The following is a 16,171-nucleotide window of genomic DNA, read 5'->3' as shown; positions in this document are numbered from 1 at the left end:
TGGGCCTGGAGCGCCTCGCCGAAAGCTCCCCAGGGCTCCCGACAGGAGATAAGGGAGCTGGGAATTTCGTGGGACTAAAGGAAGAGGGGAGCGTTCAGCCCTGGGTTTACTCTGAGGGGAAAAGGTGTCAGTGGGGAACAGGAACCTGAGAAGAGGCTGCTAAAGCCCCTCAGCGAGCAACGGGGCTCTAAGGAGCTGCGAACTTCGGGATAATCACCAGGGTGGAGCTTTCCAGGCACCGGGAGCAGCTTTGGAAGCTCCGGAGCGGTGTCGGTGCCCCGCACGCTGCTCCTCACACCCCCCAGTCTGAGCCGTGAACATCTGCCCAGATGTGGCTGCTGTTTAGGAGCTGTGACATCTCCACGGGCTGCTCCTGTCGCCCGAAATGACAGAGAGAAGAATCCCACCTGTCCCTTTGGGACTTTAATTCCCCAGAGAGGACTGGGAAGGGACCAGCGGGGCATGGGAGAGGGAGATGTTTTGCCTATTGTAAAATATTCTAACTGCTGATTTCCATAGTCTTCTAAACTGAGCCTGTGTCTAACTCAGCCGTGCGTGGGCTGGAAGGAGTTAACCAGGAGTTACTCCCAGTTGTGGTTTTGTGGTCGAAACCATGATCGCCAGAAGCAAATTTTTGTCATGCATAAGGTGTGTTATTAAAACTTGAGTTATGCTCTTGGTGAATGAAAAGTTAAAGCCCTTTTATAAAATCCTGGCAGCAAAGCACACAAGGGATAACCGTGCTGGAGCGAGGGAGGCTGGCTTGGATTTTTATTTTTTTAGAGTTATGTAAAGAGAGAGAGAGATTTGTAAATTAAAGAAACAACAATCAAATAACTGCTATGCAATTCCCAACAAAGGAGTAAAAGCCCTCTGAATAAACTCCAGACTCAAAGCAGGGGTGAATCAACATTTGCACAGTATCTCTGCTTTGATGCTTTGGGTCACATTTTCGGCTGATTGGTCCATGGGAATGATTCCAGGGAAATTTGCAGAGTAAAGACAGTTCCTGTGAGGAGGATCTGCTCTGGCTGGGGTTTGAATTGTTGATCAGTGTAAAGAATTCATCCAAAAATGCACTTGTACTTGGATTGCACCTGCCAGCCCTTGGGATCAGCTGATTGGCAGGAACAGGGAGCCTGGAATTGCGTGTGCTCAAGGAGGGAAAAGGCAACAGCTGAAAAATGTTCATCAGTGGAACTCATTATTGAACACACGATTAAATTCCATTGCTCATAGCCAAGTTTCCAAGGCTTGGAGGATAAGAAATGTGGAAGACAGTAGGGTTAGATGGGATACTGGGAAGGAATTCCTGGCTGTGAGGGTGGGCAGGCCCTGGCACAGGGTGCCCAGAGCAGCTGGGGCTGCCCCTGGATCCCTGGCAGTGCCCAAGGCCAGGCTGGACATTGGGGCTGGGAGCAGCCTGGGGCAGTGGGAGGTGTCCCTGCCCATGGCAGGGGTGGGATGGGATGGTTCCTTCCAACCCAAACCACTCCAGAGTTCTGAGATGGTTCATTTCTTGTCCCTTTAGCTGTCAGTGCTGTTCTGGCTGTAGCTCTGATTATGGGGGGATTGAGGCTGATCCAAAACCCATCCCTGTCCCCAGCATGTTCATACCACGAGTGCTGAGAGCACCAGAGCAGCTGGCACTGACCCAGAGCCTCCTGCTCTGTCCACTTCTTGTTTCTTGTCATCCCTCTGCCTTGGCAGTCTGAGCTCTGCAGAAATGCCTGCTTTTATAGGGCTGTGCCCACGATGGGATGAATCAGGTTGGTTTGGCAAAAACATTATGCTGGGGTTGGTTTTTTATATGAAACAGCAAAGCAAAAGGCTGCTGCCCCTGGGCCCTGTGCTCACAGGACACTGAATCAGAGCACGTGGAGGGCATGGGCAGAGTGCCCCTTGTAGGAGATCCGGGCAACTGAGCGTGTTCCAGGTGAAAAGTCCCTCCAGGATGGGAAGAGAGAGGGAAAACCACAGGGGGAGAGCCCACCCTGGCTGTGCCTCAGCAGCTCTGCAGGCTCCGTGGTGCAGCTGAGGGACAGCGGGACAGGGTGCAGCTCTGCTGGCAGAGCATGGGACAGGGACAGGCAGGCGAGCAGCTGCTCCATGTGAGGCTCCTGTCAAGTGTCCTGCCCTGGCACAGCTTCCTGGAGCCTCTTGGGCAACAGGAGCCACCTCTCCCACCTTCAGCAGGGCACAAACCCCGTGCCAGGTGTGAGCTCTGGCTGAACTCAGGCACTGGGGAGAGGTCAGCACATCCCAGCCTGGAGTGGAGAACCCAACTGTCGCGAGCCTGAGCACAGAACTCAGAGGCTCCAATCTCTGCTCTCTCTGTCTCACTGCTGCCTTAGAAATGTGTGACATCTCTGTTGTGTCACTGCAGCAGCCTCTGGTAGGGTGTGCTGAGGGAAGCAGAGAAACTTGAATAAAACTGGGTTCAGTTCTCAGCACAGATAACCCATAATAGCTGATTCCTGGCTTAAAAACCCACATTACCTGAAGAGCAGTAAAAAAGAAACAAATTTTGTTGCAGAAGTTTGTCTGTTATGGCTACCATTGGCAAGTTTTTAATCCAAGTCTTGTAAAACTGTGATTTATTTTTTAAATTTAATTTTATTTAAAAGTTATAGCTCTTGAAGTTACTGAATATACAAGAATTACCTGCGTAATCTTCCTTTTGGTGGGTGAAAGAGTGGGAGCTTCAGTGCAATGTGTTTGTGTCCAGGAATAACTGTACATAAACTTCTTTATCTGTCCACAATGAAAATAGGAATTACAGCAATATTTCAGAAGTGCCAGGTGGGATGCTCAGGGCCTGGTTTTGTGTCTCCCTTTGGAGTCAGATACCCCTGAAACTCAGGACACCCCAAAACAGAACCATCTGACATCAGAAACGGCTTCTGGAAAAAATCACCTGTAATTCCTGAACTGCAAAGGGATTCTGTGCTGTAATTTGTTTTGTTAGGCAGGGGAGGCACTAAAGCAGGACTCGTTTGTGCAATGGGAGGGGGTGGGTGGATCCCTCCGGGGCGATATTATCGGGTAAAGCACAACCCCAGCCGGTGTCCCCCAGACATCAGAGCCTGGCTTGTCTCAGGAGCCCTCCCGGCTGCAGAGGCAGGAACCAGTCCAGTGCTGCTGAGATTTACAGCAGAGGTTCAGGGCTGGTTCTGTTCTGTCCTCTTTGCTGAGCAGCCCAGGATGAGGCATTTTAGTGTCAATCCCTGTCCTCGGGTCCTGCTGTGATAATAAAGAGCTACAAAAGCAGGAGTTAGGATGAATATTGAGCTGGGTTGGGCTTTCTGGTCCTAAAGAGCTGTAGGTGACCCAAGAGGGGGAATCCCTGTGTATTCCCCCAGGCAGCACCTGCCCCTGGGAGGTTTGTCTGGCTCCACCAGGGATTGCAGAGCTTTCCAGCTGGATCTGCTGGAGAGCCGGGCTGGGGGATCCAGTGCCCACCCTGCCCCACCCCACCACATCCCACCAAGGGCTCACCACTGAGCTCCACTGGTTGGCATCCACTGAGCCCCTTTGGGGACCAGGAGCCACTTCCCAAAGATGTTCCTGGTGGCCCCCTCCCTTCCCATCCCAGCCATGGCACATTCCCACAGGGGGTGCCCTGTGCTGTGCAGGGCCCAGGCTGGGTGGGATGGGAGACCTGGATCCCACCTGTGCCACACAGGCCACGGAATCCAGGGACAGAGAAGCTCCTGCGCTGCCTGTGGGTGAAGCATTGCTGGGAATCTTCAGGTGGCTGTGCTGAGTTAACCCCGGTGCTGCTGAAATGCCCCTGCACAACCCCAGTGACAGAGGCCACGTTGTCACCCAGCTGCCAGAGAAAATATCCCAGTCCCGTAGGCAGAGCAGGTCAGGGGCCATGAGATAGACTCTGGTCTCAGGGCCTGTGGATTGACACCGTGTTGTGCTTGGCACCCCGGCTGTGTTTTTCGTCGTTGCTCTGTGTTTGTTGTGTTTCTTTCTGTGTTTTTTTTCCTGGTTCTGTCTCTGTTTGGATTTTTGCCCGGCCGTGTGAGTGGGCCGGTGACAATGCACTCACTGCTGGCTGTGCTGTCACCTTGTCTTCAGGTGTGCTTGTTTATTAAACCTGCAAAGAAATTACAAAATCAGGACTTAGCTGAGAGGTTTGGCTTCAGTAATGAGGCCACTCTGTGGGATGCTGTTCTTCCTGACGAGGGTTTACAGGCTAAAATCTCTGCCCCAGAAAGCAGCTGCTGGCCTTGCCCTCTCCAGGGCAATGCTGACCCTTCCCTGTATTTCTGACAAGAACTTGGGGAACACCAGGGTTATTTCAAGAGGCAGGAGAACTCAATGCCCAGACCCAGAGTGATGAAACCCCACAGTAGCTGCCTGGGGCATCCCTGAGCTCCTCAGGCTGGAGTCTCTGTTCTGTGGCTCTGAATTCCTGCTGCTTTGACAGTGTGATGGTGCTCTGTAGCCACCAGCATCTGGCATGGCCAGTATTTAGGTTGGAGGCTTAAACAGTTGTAGGGGAGAGAACAAAGACAGCAACACAAAGCTCAAAGGCCGGCAAAGCCTCCCACAGAAACCCAGCAAAGGCAGAAGGAATACCAGGGTTCTTTCCTGCTTGGCTGATGTCCCCACCCAGACCCTTTGGGCACATTCTCCTGTTCCAGCGTAGCCCTGAGTGTTTATTCATCACCAGGAGAAATCAGTCGGGGAAACAGAGGTGGGGTGGGCTGGAGCGGGAAAGGGGCTGGGATCACCTTGTGTCACACTCCCTCCCTCCCGACTGTTTGGAAACAAACACGCTGCTCCCTCTTCCCCACACTGCTCCCTTCCCCAAATCCTGCTCTGCGCATGGCCCGAGGCTGCTGCACCGAGTGTGCCAACAGGGGGGAGGCTGCCGGTGCCAGGCTCGGCGTTTCCCTGGCCTGGGAAAGGAGCTCTGGCTTTGCCAAACAGAACAGGGAGCTTGGAATGGGCAAACACGGCCCGACCACGTGCAGGGGGCATCACAGGCAGCGAGGAAAGTAAAGTTCAGGTGTGTTTGGATCCGGATTTGGATGTCTCTGCCCTGCAGCTGTGCTTCACAGGGGTTGCTGATGGGATCTGTGTGCTCTGAAATGCTGTGGGAGCAAACTGACGGGCAGTGTCCTGTAGGCCCTGATGTCAAAAAGGTGCCTGAGACATGTCACCACGTCTGCTTATCTCCTCAAATCACCCTCTCTCCTCAGATACTGGGCAGCCCTGGTGCCCTTCTGCAATAGGGTCAGAGCAGGGCTGACCTCTCTGGATGAGTAAATGGGGTGGATGTTCCCTCACGCCCCTTCAGGGTGGGTTCTGAGGGGATGCACGAGGCTCCAGTCACACGTCCCAGTGCTTACCAGGGATCCTGTGGACTCTGGAACAGAAACGAGGTGGAATAAAGGTGCAATTCCTGTCATTTGTGCCAGTCCTCAGCTGGGTGAATCCCAAGCTCACTGGGACCAGTGCAGTGCCCAGTGCATGGAGGAGCTGCTCAGACTTTCAAGGACTTTGCAGGTTCTGAGCACCTCAGGGTCCTGCCTGAAGCTTTTTATGCCAGGCCGAGGGCAGGGCAGGTTTCCCATTGTGCCTTTTTCCATGGTTTCTCCCAGCAGAGGTGAGGGGCAGGGGGGTAGAAGGGAATCACACAAGGAATGCTTTAGTTGAGGGAGAATAAAGCTCCAAAGCATTTTTCCTCATAATATCTGTGCTTTTTTAAGCTCCTGAATGCTTTGCTGCTCCATCCTGCCCTGGTGTGTTTATCTCTGCTGATTCCAAGTGATAGGGGCTGAGTCTCACCCTGAGATCGAGCTCTGCAGCTGCCTATTCTTCCTTGAGAAGATGGGATTGAGAGCGGGTGAGGATTCCTGTCCAGGCAGGACTGAACAGCCCCGGCACCGAGCACTGAAATCTGAGTCATTCCCATCGCGCTGCTCGGAGATACTCGGCACTGAGGGAGGGAGGAGGGAGAGAGGGCTGCGTGAGAAACGCTAAAGACAACGAAACTCCCCAAACACCTGCTGGAGTTTCAGGTGCGGGGTGAAACCGGGGAAGAGGAGCGGGCTCGGCGTTCCCGTTATCCTGGGCTGCGATGGGAGCTCGTGCCAGCCCCAGCTCCGCTGCCACGTGGGCACAGAAAGCAGCGGGAATTGGGAGCCTCGGGCCACCAGCAGGGCTGGCACAGCGTGTGCTGATGTGCAGCTCGGGTGTGGAGGGAAAAGCGAAGTATTCCTTAAGGAAAAGGTGACAAGGACAGCAGAAGCAGCGCTTGGTGGCCTCATGGAGAAAATCAGCTGTAATTCCTGAACTGCAAACTAATTCTGTGCTGTAATTTGTTTTGTTAGGCAGGGGAGGCACCAGAGCAGGAATCTGAGCCAAGGAGAGCTCTGGAGTCTGATCCAGGGGCATCCCAAAGCCATCCCTGCATGGTTTAATGTGCATTTGATGCAGGCTGGCAGTGCCTGGTGACAGAGCACCCTTACAGGGAGTTTCAGGGATGCCAAGTTCTTTCCAAGAGGAATTATTGTTCTTGGAATGATTCACTTAAAAGTCTAGACCAGGACTTATAAACACACAGAGAGTGGCTTAATGAAAATGACACATTCCTTATGAAAATGCCATTAAATTGTAGCATTCATTGCTGTAATTCCTGTCGAATTTCTTTGCCTTTCCATGGAAAAACATCAGCAGGTGATGTCATGGTTTAACTCCAGTCAGCTCTTGGAAACTTGGGAGATTTAAAAAAAATTTTTAAATCTTTTCTGCTAATAAAACCCAGTCTTGCCCTTTCTGGAAATTTCCACTTTGAGGAAAAAGGAATTTTTGTCCACGGAGTTCTTATTTTATGGTGAATGGTGTGAGCTGTGGTGGTGACACCACGTGCAGGTGACAGGAAGGTGTGGCAGGCTTGCTGTCACACCTTCCACGTCACTGCCACATGTCCGCTGGCTCAGCCTCTGTGGACATGGTGGGATTTGGTCAAAGGTTGGACTTGATGATCTTTGGGGTCTTTTCCAACCTAAACAATTCCATGATCCCATGATTCCAACCTCTGAGCCTGGAACGCGCAGGGAATGCAGGGAGGCACTGCTGGGCTGACTGCTGGCAGGGTTTGCTGGAGGAAAAGGAAAGATGACCAATGTTTGGGTAATTAAGTGTCTGACAGTTTATTAACATAAGATGGAGAGACCTGGAGAAAGTGCCAGAAGAGAGGACAGGCAGGGCATTATTTTGGTGTGTTGCTTCTCACGTAGTCCCACGAGCCTCACCTCAGTCAGGAATTTTCTAGTGGAAGGGAGGGGGTTGTGATTGGCCTGTCTGCTTCCCTCTGAGTAAAATCGTCTACAAGTTATTGGGAAAAAATAATTTGGATTGGAACTAAATTTCAAAATCATGAACTGCAGCAAAGGAAAATGATGAGGTTTGGTTTCACTTGGGCATTGAGTGACTGTGTCTGATTGTGGGCTGCACTGGCCTGGAGCTCCACATCCAAGGGAGAATTGTGCCAGGTTTCCTGATCCCTTTGTGACTGTGCAGGATGTGACTGGAGGAAGAGCAGCTGATGGGGCTTTGCCACCCCAGGCAGGAGCGGGGGCAGAGGTGCAGCTGCCCCTGGAGAGGCTCTGGCCTGATTTTGTGCCCAGCCACAGCAGCAGAGCTGGTGATCCCAAAGGCTGTGGGAGTTCAGGACCAGGAGAACATCCCTCCTCCACTCCACAGAGCCTTTGGGAAGCCCTTCCTGTGTTCATGGAACTCTGTGGGAAACGCTCCTCCCCTCATTCCCGCTTTCCCCTGTGCGGCTCAGTTTTAGATCCGTGCGTCTGATGAAGAATGACACCATGAACTTCCAGAAATTCCCCTACACCAGCGAAGATGAAGCCTGGAAAACCTACCTGGAGAACCCCCTGACTGCAGCCACCAAGGCCATGATGAGGGTGAACGGGGACGACGACAGCGTGGCTGCCCTCAGCCTCCTCTACGACTACTACATGGTGGGTGTCCCTGGGCTGGGACAGGTGTGCAATTGGTGCCACCTTAGGAGGAAACCTCTCCACTGATCCCCCCCAGAGTTGTTTATCCAACACCCTCCCAACACCACACGGTGCCACCAGTATCCCCAGTGGTAAACTGAGGCACAAACCAGCATTTTGAGGGAATTTGTGGAAAAACTGAACCCAGGTGCCTTGAGCCTGGGTTTTTTACCCATAAGGAACAGCAGTGCTTTGAGGGCTGTTGGGCTGGAACAGCCTTGCACACCCCACCAGCTTTATTTTTCTGGAGCTGCTGGAGGATGGAGCTCCGCGAAACGTGGATCTGATTTATCCCTGAGTGGAAGCAATAGCAATGATGTTTCCACTCACTTGGGTGCTTTTAAGGTCGTGCCCAGAACAAGCTGCTGTGGCTTGCCCAAGGTTACCTGGGAACTCAGCAGCAGCCCAGGGGAGAGCCCAGCTCTGCTGTTTGTTATTCACGCAGGGTTTTGTCTGGGAGGCTTCACCTGCTCCCAGACAGGGCTAATTCTGCTCTGTTTTCCATTAATAAAATCTAACAATAAACAAACTCTTTGCTCTGCCTTGTCCTAGGTCCCGAAGGAGAAGAGGATTCTCCCAGCTGGGATGATGGCACGCAATGAACTGGGAAAGAGGTTGGCTTCAGTTCCTGCTCTCTGGAGCTGCCTCACTCTCCTGCAGCTGCTGAAATGCAGGATGGGGCTCTGAGCTTGCAGAAAATAGACATCAAAGCACGGTGTTATTACCAGCAACAGTGCAGCTCATTAACCCTGAGACACACATTAAAATTCTTTAGGCCAGGTCCCAAGCAGGTATAAATGGAGCTACACCCATTTACAGACCTGAGCATCTGTCTGGCTGTGCTTGCAGGGGTTGTGCTGATTTGCAGCAGCTGAAGAAATTGCCTTTATTTCCTGTTTTGTCACAATTGCAAAGGACAAAAGGATTGAGCACTGGCAGCAAGAAGGGAATGGCCAAATCTTCTTTCCTTCCCTGGGCTGATGAGGGTTTCTGTTCCACTCTCCCAGGATTCTCTTCCAGTGACTCCCATTTGTCCTTTGAGGTTTTCAGATAATTAACTACTAAATTAATGGCTCATTTGCCACTGTGAGTTCAGTTCCCCTTCCTGGATGCTGTGTACTTTGGCACTGTCAGTTTGTAACCACTTGACAGAATAAACCTCAAGTGGTACTTCACTCCTTCAGAAGCAAACTGAGTTAAGCTGGTTTTGGTTTTTGCTTCCTAAGCTGCTGGAGTTCATTAATTTGTACAATAATTGTTTTTCCTTAAAAAAAGGGTATTAAAAAATCAACTTTCAGCATCACTGAGCCATAAAAAGACTTATGATGGACAGCCCACACAGCAGTACCTTTCTCATCATCCCTGCTGCTCTGTTTGATGGCCTAAATAAAGGAATAGTGGATGCAGGCCCTGGATGTGCAGCCCCAAACCACGTCCCAACCATATTCTCTGACTCCCTGTGATCATCCCTTATCTGCTGAGCACCTCTGGCTCTTGCTGAGTGCACTGAGAGCTGTGGGTGGAGATCCCCCAGGGGCCTGTCAGCTGTCCCAGGCCCAGCAGGAGCTGTGCAGGGCTGACTCAAGGTCACCTGGCAGCCAGGCCAGCAGCACACTGAGGCACTCCTGGCAGTGACACTGGGGCTGCCCTGCTCTGCCTGGCCCTGAGACAGGACCTCTCTCCAGCAGGCACTGCCACGGGATGGATTATGAGCCCGAGATCCCCTCCTTCGATGGCTCAGCCCATCTCATGAAGCTCCTGTCAGAAAACGTCTCCATGGCCCAGGAGTTCTGTGAGCCTCCCAAGAAGAACGGCCTCAGTCTCGAAGGTGTCCCTGCTCCTCACAAGCCAGCCCTGCTCCCTCCAGGCACCAGCAAGCTGGAAGCCACCCCAGACAACTTCCTGGTGCCCCCGGGGGACGTGTACGACAGCAGCTCCTTGAACTCCCTGTTTGAGAGCCTGCCCATGGCCCCGGCGCAGCAGCGCTGGCAGCCGGACAGCACCTTCAAGGAGGACCCGCAGGAGGTCAGGGGCTGCTCCGGGCTGGGGGGGCAGTGGGAGCTCTGCTTTTGTGTTGGAAGCTTGGTGCTGTTCCTGTTGGATTTCCGGGGGTCTGTGTTGAGTTTGGAAGTAATGAGGGTCCATGTTTTGTCTGCTGTGGTGGCTGGGAGAAGGTGGATGGACAAAGCAGTGAGAGATTCTAGTTCTGATTTGTGTTTCCTCTCGTGTGCAGACGCTGCTCTTCAGTGACATCCTCAAACCCCAGCCAGAGCCACCCTGCCCCGAGAGCTACCCCACGGAGGGAGTGAAGAGGTAACAGCAATCCAGGGCCTGGGGGGTCCAGGGAACTCTTGGCTCTGTCTCTTTCCCGGGAAAAGGCTGCATCCCTTTCCTCTCCCCAGTCCAGCCTGGCAGTGACCAGTGCAAGTCACAGCTCCCGTGCTTTTGCAGAGACCAGTTGTGTCTCCCTGGTGTTTCCAGAGCAAGGTGCTGCTCCATGAGCTCTTAGACCCAGAGCAGGGATTGTTCTGTGCCCAGACTGGGGTAAATCCAGGGCCAGCTGCTGTCACATCTCATGGGCACCCTGAGGGATCCAGGTGGCTGCAGCATCTTCCCACAAGCCACTTGGAATGGGGTAAATGATAGAGAAAAGGAGGCTGGCAGTGCATGAGGGTGATCATCAGCCTCCCCTAATCTAAGGTTTAGGTTCTCACTTAGCACTGTTAGTCAGCCTTGGTTTTAGAGGGTGCCACTGCCTCTCATTCCTAAAACACGCGAGGGATTTCTTCCTCCTTTCCACCCCTCTGCCAGGCAGAGCTTTGCTGCTCCAGATACTGCATCAAACCTCCCAGCAGGTAACATTATTTCACCTCCCACTTTTTATTTGCCTCCTGAGTCAGCTGACTGGGTGACTCAGCTGTCAGATGTGGGGATGTTCACACAGACAGCAGCATCTCCCCGAGCCAGAGGCTCCCTGCTCACTGTTTATTTGTGCACTGAAGTTCTCTGGCTCTCCTGGCTCCAGATAAGAGGAGCTGCCAAGCCCATCTTCAGAGATGGCATCACAGGAGGTGGAGCAGGAAGAAGATGGGTTGGTGACTAAACAGGGCACTTGAAGGGTCTGAGTGAAGACTCCTGTACAGGTGGTGGCTTGCACGGATTCCTCACAGCAGAAACCAGCTGTGGCCTCATTGTTTCAGTGCTCACAGGTGCTGCTGAAGGTCCAAGAGCTTCTGAGTTCAGGCTCTTCTCTCCAATTCCCTTTCCAGCAGTGACACCTTCTCTGTGTGACACTACAAAGCTTTTCTGTGAACACTGAAGTTGCTGCCCACCACACTGAGAGTTCCACGAGCTGAGCTTTTAATCCAGTTCTGTGTGTCCAAGCAGGTGTTGGTGTCCTGCAGGTCCTTCTTCTACAGGACCATTAGGGGAGAGTCTTCCTGGCTCAGCCAGTTATGGGTATGGATTTGGAGACAGGAACCTGAGTTTAGGGTGTTGTAGAAGTCTCATCACAGGTACCTGGTTTTGTGTGGTTTGCTTTAGGCTGCTGGCTGAGCAATGGTTCTGTGGCCATCCACACAAAAATACTGGCTGCAGTCACATCCAGGGGTTTTAAGCCAAAACCAAGGGGTAAAATGAGGCTGTTGGTGCAGTGCTGCTCCCCAGGGTGTTGGGGAGGATCAGAATGTGCTGTGCTGTGTCAGGGTGTGTGAGGTGGGGAATGGAGCAGAAACTGGAGCCTGTAACCCGCGGGTGGAGGCTCTCAGGCCTCTGTTTTGCTTTTGCAGTGAAACAGCAGCGTGTGCTTATTCATCCTTCTCTCTTTGTTCCATGCAAGTGACTTTGAATACACTCTGGGGTCACCCAAAGCCATTCACATCAAATCTGGGGACTCTCCCATGGCCTACCTCAACAAAGGACAGTTCTACCCCATCACGCTGAGGACAGCTGGAGACAGCAAATGTTTGCACTTGTCCTCAAACAAAGTGAAGGTAAGAAACAGACAGGCTGACAGCTCTGCTGACACACGCTGGAATGGGACATCCTGGGACTGGGAACAGAGCTGAACGGGAGCAGTAATGGCTTTGTGGCTCATGTTGGCTTAAAGTGATGAATGGGATGGATTCAGTCCCACAGGATAATCCTCTGCTGCACTGCAGAGCCTCCATGGCAGCTGGAACCTGTCACAGGAGCTCAGGGATGCACAAAGGGCTGGCTGGGGCCCTGCTGGGAGGAGCTGTGAGCCAGGGACAGGGTCCCCATCCTGCTCCTGGGATGTGTGGCCAGGCCTCGGAGCCACCCCTGAGACAAAAGTGCCAAATGGCTGTGCCCAAATCCCTTCCCTTGCCCACCTCAGCTTCCCCAGCTACAAAATCCCATGTTTTACGTGGCCCTGAGGGCGGTGCAGGGTGGAAGGTGAGGAAGGCACTGATCCTGCTCTGTGCTGGGCTGGGCTGTGTTGCAGAGCGTGGTGATGATTGTGTTTGACAACGAGAAGATCCCCACGGAGCAGCTGAAGTTCTGGAAGCACTGGCACTCCCGGCAGCCCACGGCCAAGCAGAGGGTCATCGACGTGGGTACGCGGGGCTGCCAGGCCTGGGGGGCTGGGGAGCTTCTGCCTCCACTTCAGTGCATCCCAGGGCTTCTCTTGGTCTGGGAGTCAGTCAGGGGCAGGATTTTGGGGGTGGGAGGCCTTGGGAATGTCACCAGTTTCAGCCCCAGTATGAACTGCTCCTTCACTGCCTTCCAGCCGACTGCAAGGAGAACTTCAACACGGTGCAGAACATCGAGGAGCTGGCCTACAACGCCCTGTCCTTCGTGTGGAACATCCACGAGGAAGCCAAGGTACAAACTGCCCGTGGAGGGGAGCTGGGAATGATCCTCAGCAAAACTGCAGCTCCTTCCTGCCATCCCAGACACTGCCCCAGTGCTCAGCTGAGACACAGAGAGTTTCAAATGAAACCCTGCCACTGCAGCGGCCCCAGGCAGTGTTTGCCTGGCAGGACAGCAGCGGGACACCGTGCCTCAGTGTGTGTTTAAACACTGCCATGAGCTAATAAACACTCTGGGTACAGCCCAGACTGGCTCAGGGATGTTTTCTTAGTGCTGATGGATAACTCTGAAGAAAGGTTTTTGCAGCAATTCCGGGCTCTGCTCACGTGTACCTGCAGCCTGTTTAAATAACCCCCAGCCCATGGAACAAAGAGCCCCCTTTCCAGGCAGGTTGGTGCAGACATGAGTGACCACCCTTCTGTGCCTTGTGGTATGTAGAAGGGAGCCAGGCAGGTCTCAAGATCCCTTCTCACCTTAAAACCTGTGAAGTTTATTACAGCAAGGTCTTTGCAGCTCTGCTGTCTCTTCTGCATCTCCTCAGAGTTTCTCATTAACACTTTGTGTCTAGTGGGGATTGAAAACCAGATGAAGTAACAAAGAAAAAAAAAGAAAAGCATAAATACCCCAAGTCTCTGAAGCTTGGGAAAACCTTGCCTGGCTTTGGGATCTCAATAAGCCCAAAGGCAACCTGGGTCTTTTACAACCCAAGAGGTTAACAAATGTCTTCAAGGCAAAGCTGTCAGAAATGGAAATATGTCAGGTATGTGGCGAGCCCTGGGGGCACCTCAGCAAAGCTGGATTTAACTCTTAGCAGAAACTCTGCTCATGCACTGGCCTGAGGCAGGCAGAGGTGAGACTTCAGAGAGCTGCGAGGGCTGGGAGTGAGACAGGAGGGGTCAGGCGCTGGGAACAGGAGGGGTCAGGTATTTGGGTGTTTGGGTTGGCCATGGCACCTGTTACTTCTCTCCTTCCAACTGAACTTCACCCCACAGTGAAGTGGTTTTCTTTCCTAGGAACTGACTCGAGCTGACATCAGGTTTCAGGGCTGAAATCCTCAGCTGAGGGAGCTCTGGGAACTCCTCCAGCTGCAAATCTGTCCCTGGGGTCCAGGGGAATTCCAAGGTCACACCAATGAATTGGCAGCTTGGAGATACAATTTGGATTATAGCTGTGCTCAGCTTTTCTTGCAGAGTTCCCACTGGAGCTAACTCCCTCCTGGTGATAAGAGAGCCCAGTGTGTGATGAATATTTATTTAAGCAGCAGCACTGCTGTGCAATTCCTGAGGCTGCAGCCTTGCCCTCCTCCCTCCCTGCAGGGCTTTGCTGTCTGAGGGTCCCTTGTTCAAATGAAAGATCAGAAATATCAGCAAGAACATCCCCAGGCAGGATTTTGGGAGTGGAGAGGCTGAGTCAAAGAGCTGGAATAGGTGTGGGGGGAGAGGCTCAGGCGGGAAACCGAGGGCTCCCCTGCCAGGCTGGCCCGGGGAGGGCCGGAAGGAGCCTCAGCAGCTGCTCTTGTCCCTGCCCTCTGCTCCCACTGCTGGCTGAGGAGGAGCTTTCCAGCACCAAGCATCCCTGTTCCTGTTTGCAGGTGTTTATTGGGGTGAACTGCCTGAGCACGGACTTCTCCTCGCAGAAGGGAGTGAAGGGTGTCCCCCTGAACCTGCAGATCGACACCTACGACTGCGGCAGCGGCAGCAGCCAGCTGGTGCACCGGGCTGTGTGCCAGATCAAGATCTTCTGTGACAAGGTACAGCACCCCTTTCCCACCAGGTAAAAACAACAACTGGTCAGGGGCCCCAAGAATAAAACCAGAAAGGCTGTGAGAGCCTGAACAGCCAAGACCTGTGACTGTGCCTCACAATAAACTCTATTTTTGACTCTCTGTTTTTGACAAGTTGTTAAATATCAAAAGAGATGAGAATTTCCTCGGAGGTTATCCCTCAATCTCAGATATCTTCCCATGGAAAAATTTCTCACAGCTATTTTTGTCTGTGTGTTTCATTTCTAAAAGCAAATTTCATTTTTGTTTTTCTGATTTCTGAGTGTCAGAGAGTCCTGGCTGGCTGTAGAAGGTCCCTGAGGTGACCATTTCTGAGCCCTCTCTTGCCCATGTTGGACCTGCCAATGTCCTAAATTTTGCTGGATCTTCCCACAGGGAGCAGAGAGGAAAATGAGGGATGATGAAAGGAAACAGTTCCGAAGGAAAGGAAAATGCCTGGACTCCAACAACAATGGTCAGTGCTTGTGTCTGTTCCCTGCTCCGTGTTGAAATCCCTGTCCCTTAACTTCCACGGATGTGGCTGTTCCCAAGCCTGCTGCCCTCAGCACCCTTGGGAAGCAGCCTGGCAGTCAGGCCCTCGCTGGGCTCCTTCCCAGCGTCCCAAAGCCCTTCATGGACACTGCCCAACCCTTGGGAATCGTTCTGGGCTCCCTTGGGCTGCCCTGGAGCTGCTGCAGGCTCCTGCCCTGTTCCCAGCATTTCTGCTGGGAGCCTTGGGAAGGGGCTCCCCTCTCCCGGAGCTGTGGGAGCTGAGATGAACTGGACTCTCCATCTGTAGGTCTGAAAGGCTGTTTGCTCTCTGGCTTCAGAGGGAATGAGATCACGTTCCTGCGGCCAGAGAGCGACCTGGAGACGCAGCCGGTGCTGTTCATCCCCAACGTGCACTTCTCCAACCCGCAGAGGTGTGGCTCGGTGAGTCCCCCAAAACACAGCCAGCCTCTCAGCCCATCCTTCCCGGGCTGAGCATTCCCCCCACAGGACTTGTGTTATGGAAAAAGCCCAAAGCACAGCACAGCTCTTTGTGGGAATGAGGCATGCAGCAGTGATGGGTGAGAGAGCCTTTCCAGGCTCCTTCCAGCCTGATACTCCTGTGCTTTACTCACCTGCAGCTTCCACAGAGGGCTGCAGTGGTAGCAAAACTATCAGCAGAAAATAAATGATAGCAAAATGTCACCATCTCAGTCCCTGTCCCTGTGTGGGTGGGACGTCCCTCCACTGTCCTCTGTCCAGTGTCCTTCAGAGCTCCCCAGCATTCCCTGCCTCAGAAACCACTGTCTCAGTTTGTCAAAACCAGGGAATCTGGAGAAGTTCTTTATATCAAATTTCATTTACTCTTAAGAAACAGATGTTTGGGTGTAATTGTGTGAGGGGCCAGGAGGAGGGAAATCATGTTTAAAGTGTGCCCAAGTTGCCACCCCCCAGCCTCTCTGGCACACAGTGATGCTGTGCAGACTCACAGATCCATTTCCTTTGCATTCCAGGTGCTCCCTCCTGCTGTTCCCAACTCTGCAAACAG

The 16,171-nt window shown here is 52.9% G+C and overlaps 1 protein-coding gene across 5 annotated transcripts in view; it reads left to right on the top strand.

The window, feature by feature from the left end:
- The window catches only part of GRHL3 (grainyhead like transcription factor 3), a 102,872-nt gene that overhangs the window by 81,945 nt on the left and 4,756 nt on the right, over positions 1–16,171 (top strand). For 4 of the 5 annotated variants that reach the window (XM_042015708.1, XM_042015706.1, XM_042015709.1 and 1 more), the window contains 11 exons: positions 7,814–8,000; positions 8,592–8,653; positions 9,725–10,064; positions 10,273–10,352; positions 11,878–12,031; positions 12,505–12,616; positions 12,790–12,884; positions 14,464–14,622; positions 15,031–15,109; positions 15,434–15,567; positions 16,137–16,171. In XM_042015708.1, the coding sequence (XP_041871642.1) occupies positions 7,833–8,000; positions 8,592–8,653; positions 9,725–10,064; positions 10,273–10,352; positions 11,878–12,031; positions 12,505–12,616; positions 12,790–12,884; positions 14,464–14,622; positions 15,031–15,109; positions 15,434–15,567; positions 16,137–16,171 (1,418 nt within the window). In that variant the 5' untranslated portion in view covers positions 7,814–7,832. The remainder of the gene's footprint in view (positions 1–7,813; positions 8,001–8,591; positions 8,654–9,724; positions 10,065–10,272; positions 10,353–11,877; positions 12,032–12,504; positions 12,617–12,789; positions 12,885–14,463; positions 14,623–15,030; positions 15,110–15,433; positions 15,568–16,136) is intronic. The other variant, XM_042015705.1, reaches the window with a different exon arrangement.

The sequence above is a fragment of the Corvus kubaryi genome, unplaced genomic scaffold, assembly GCF_017639235.1.
Source record: "Corvus kubaryi isolate FWS band 111438036 unplaced genomic scaffold, C.kubaryi_AGA036_p1.0 split3-37304, whole genome shotgun sequence".
NCBI lineage: Eukaryota > Metazoa > Chordata > Aves > Passeriformes > Corvidae > Corvus > Corvus kubaryi.
This window is presented reverse-complemented; position numbering and strand designations above follow the sequence as displayed.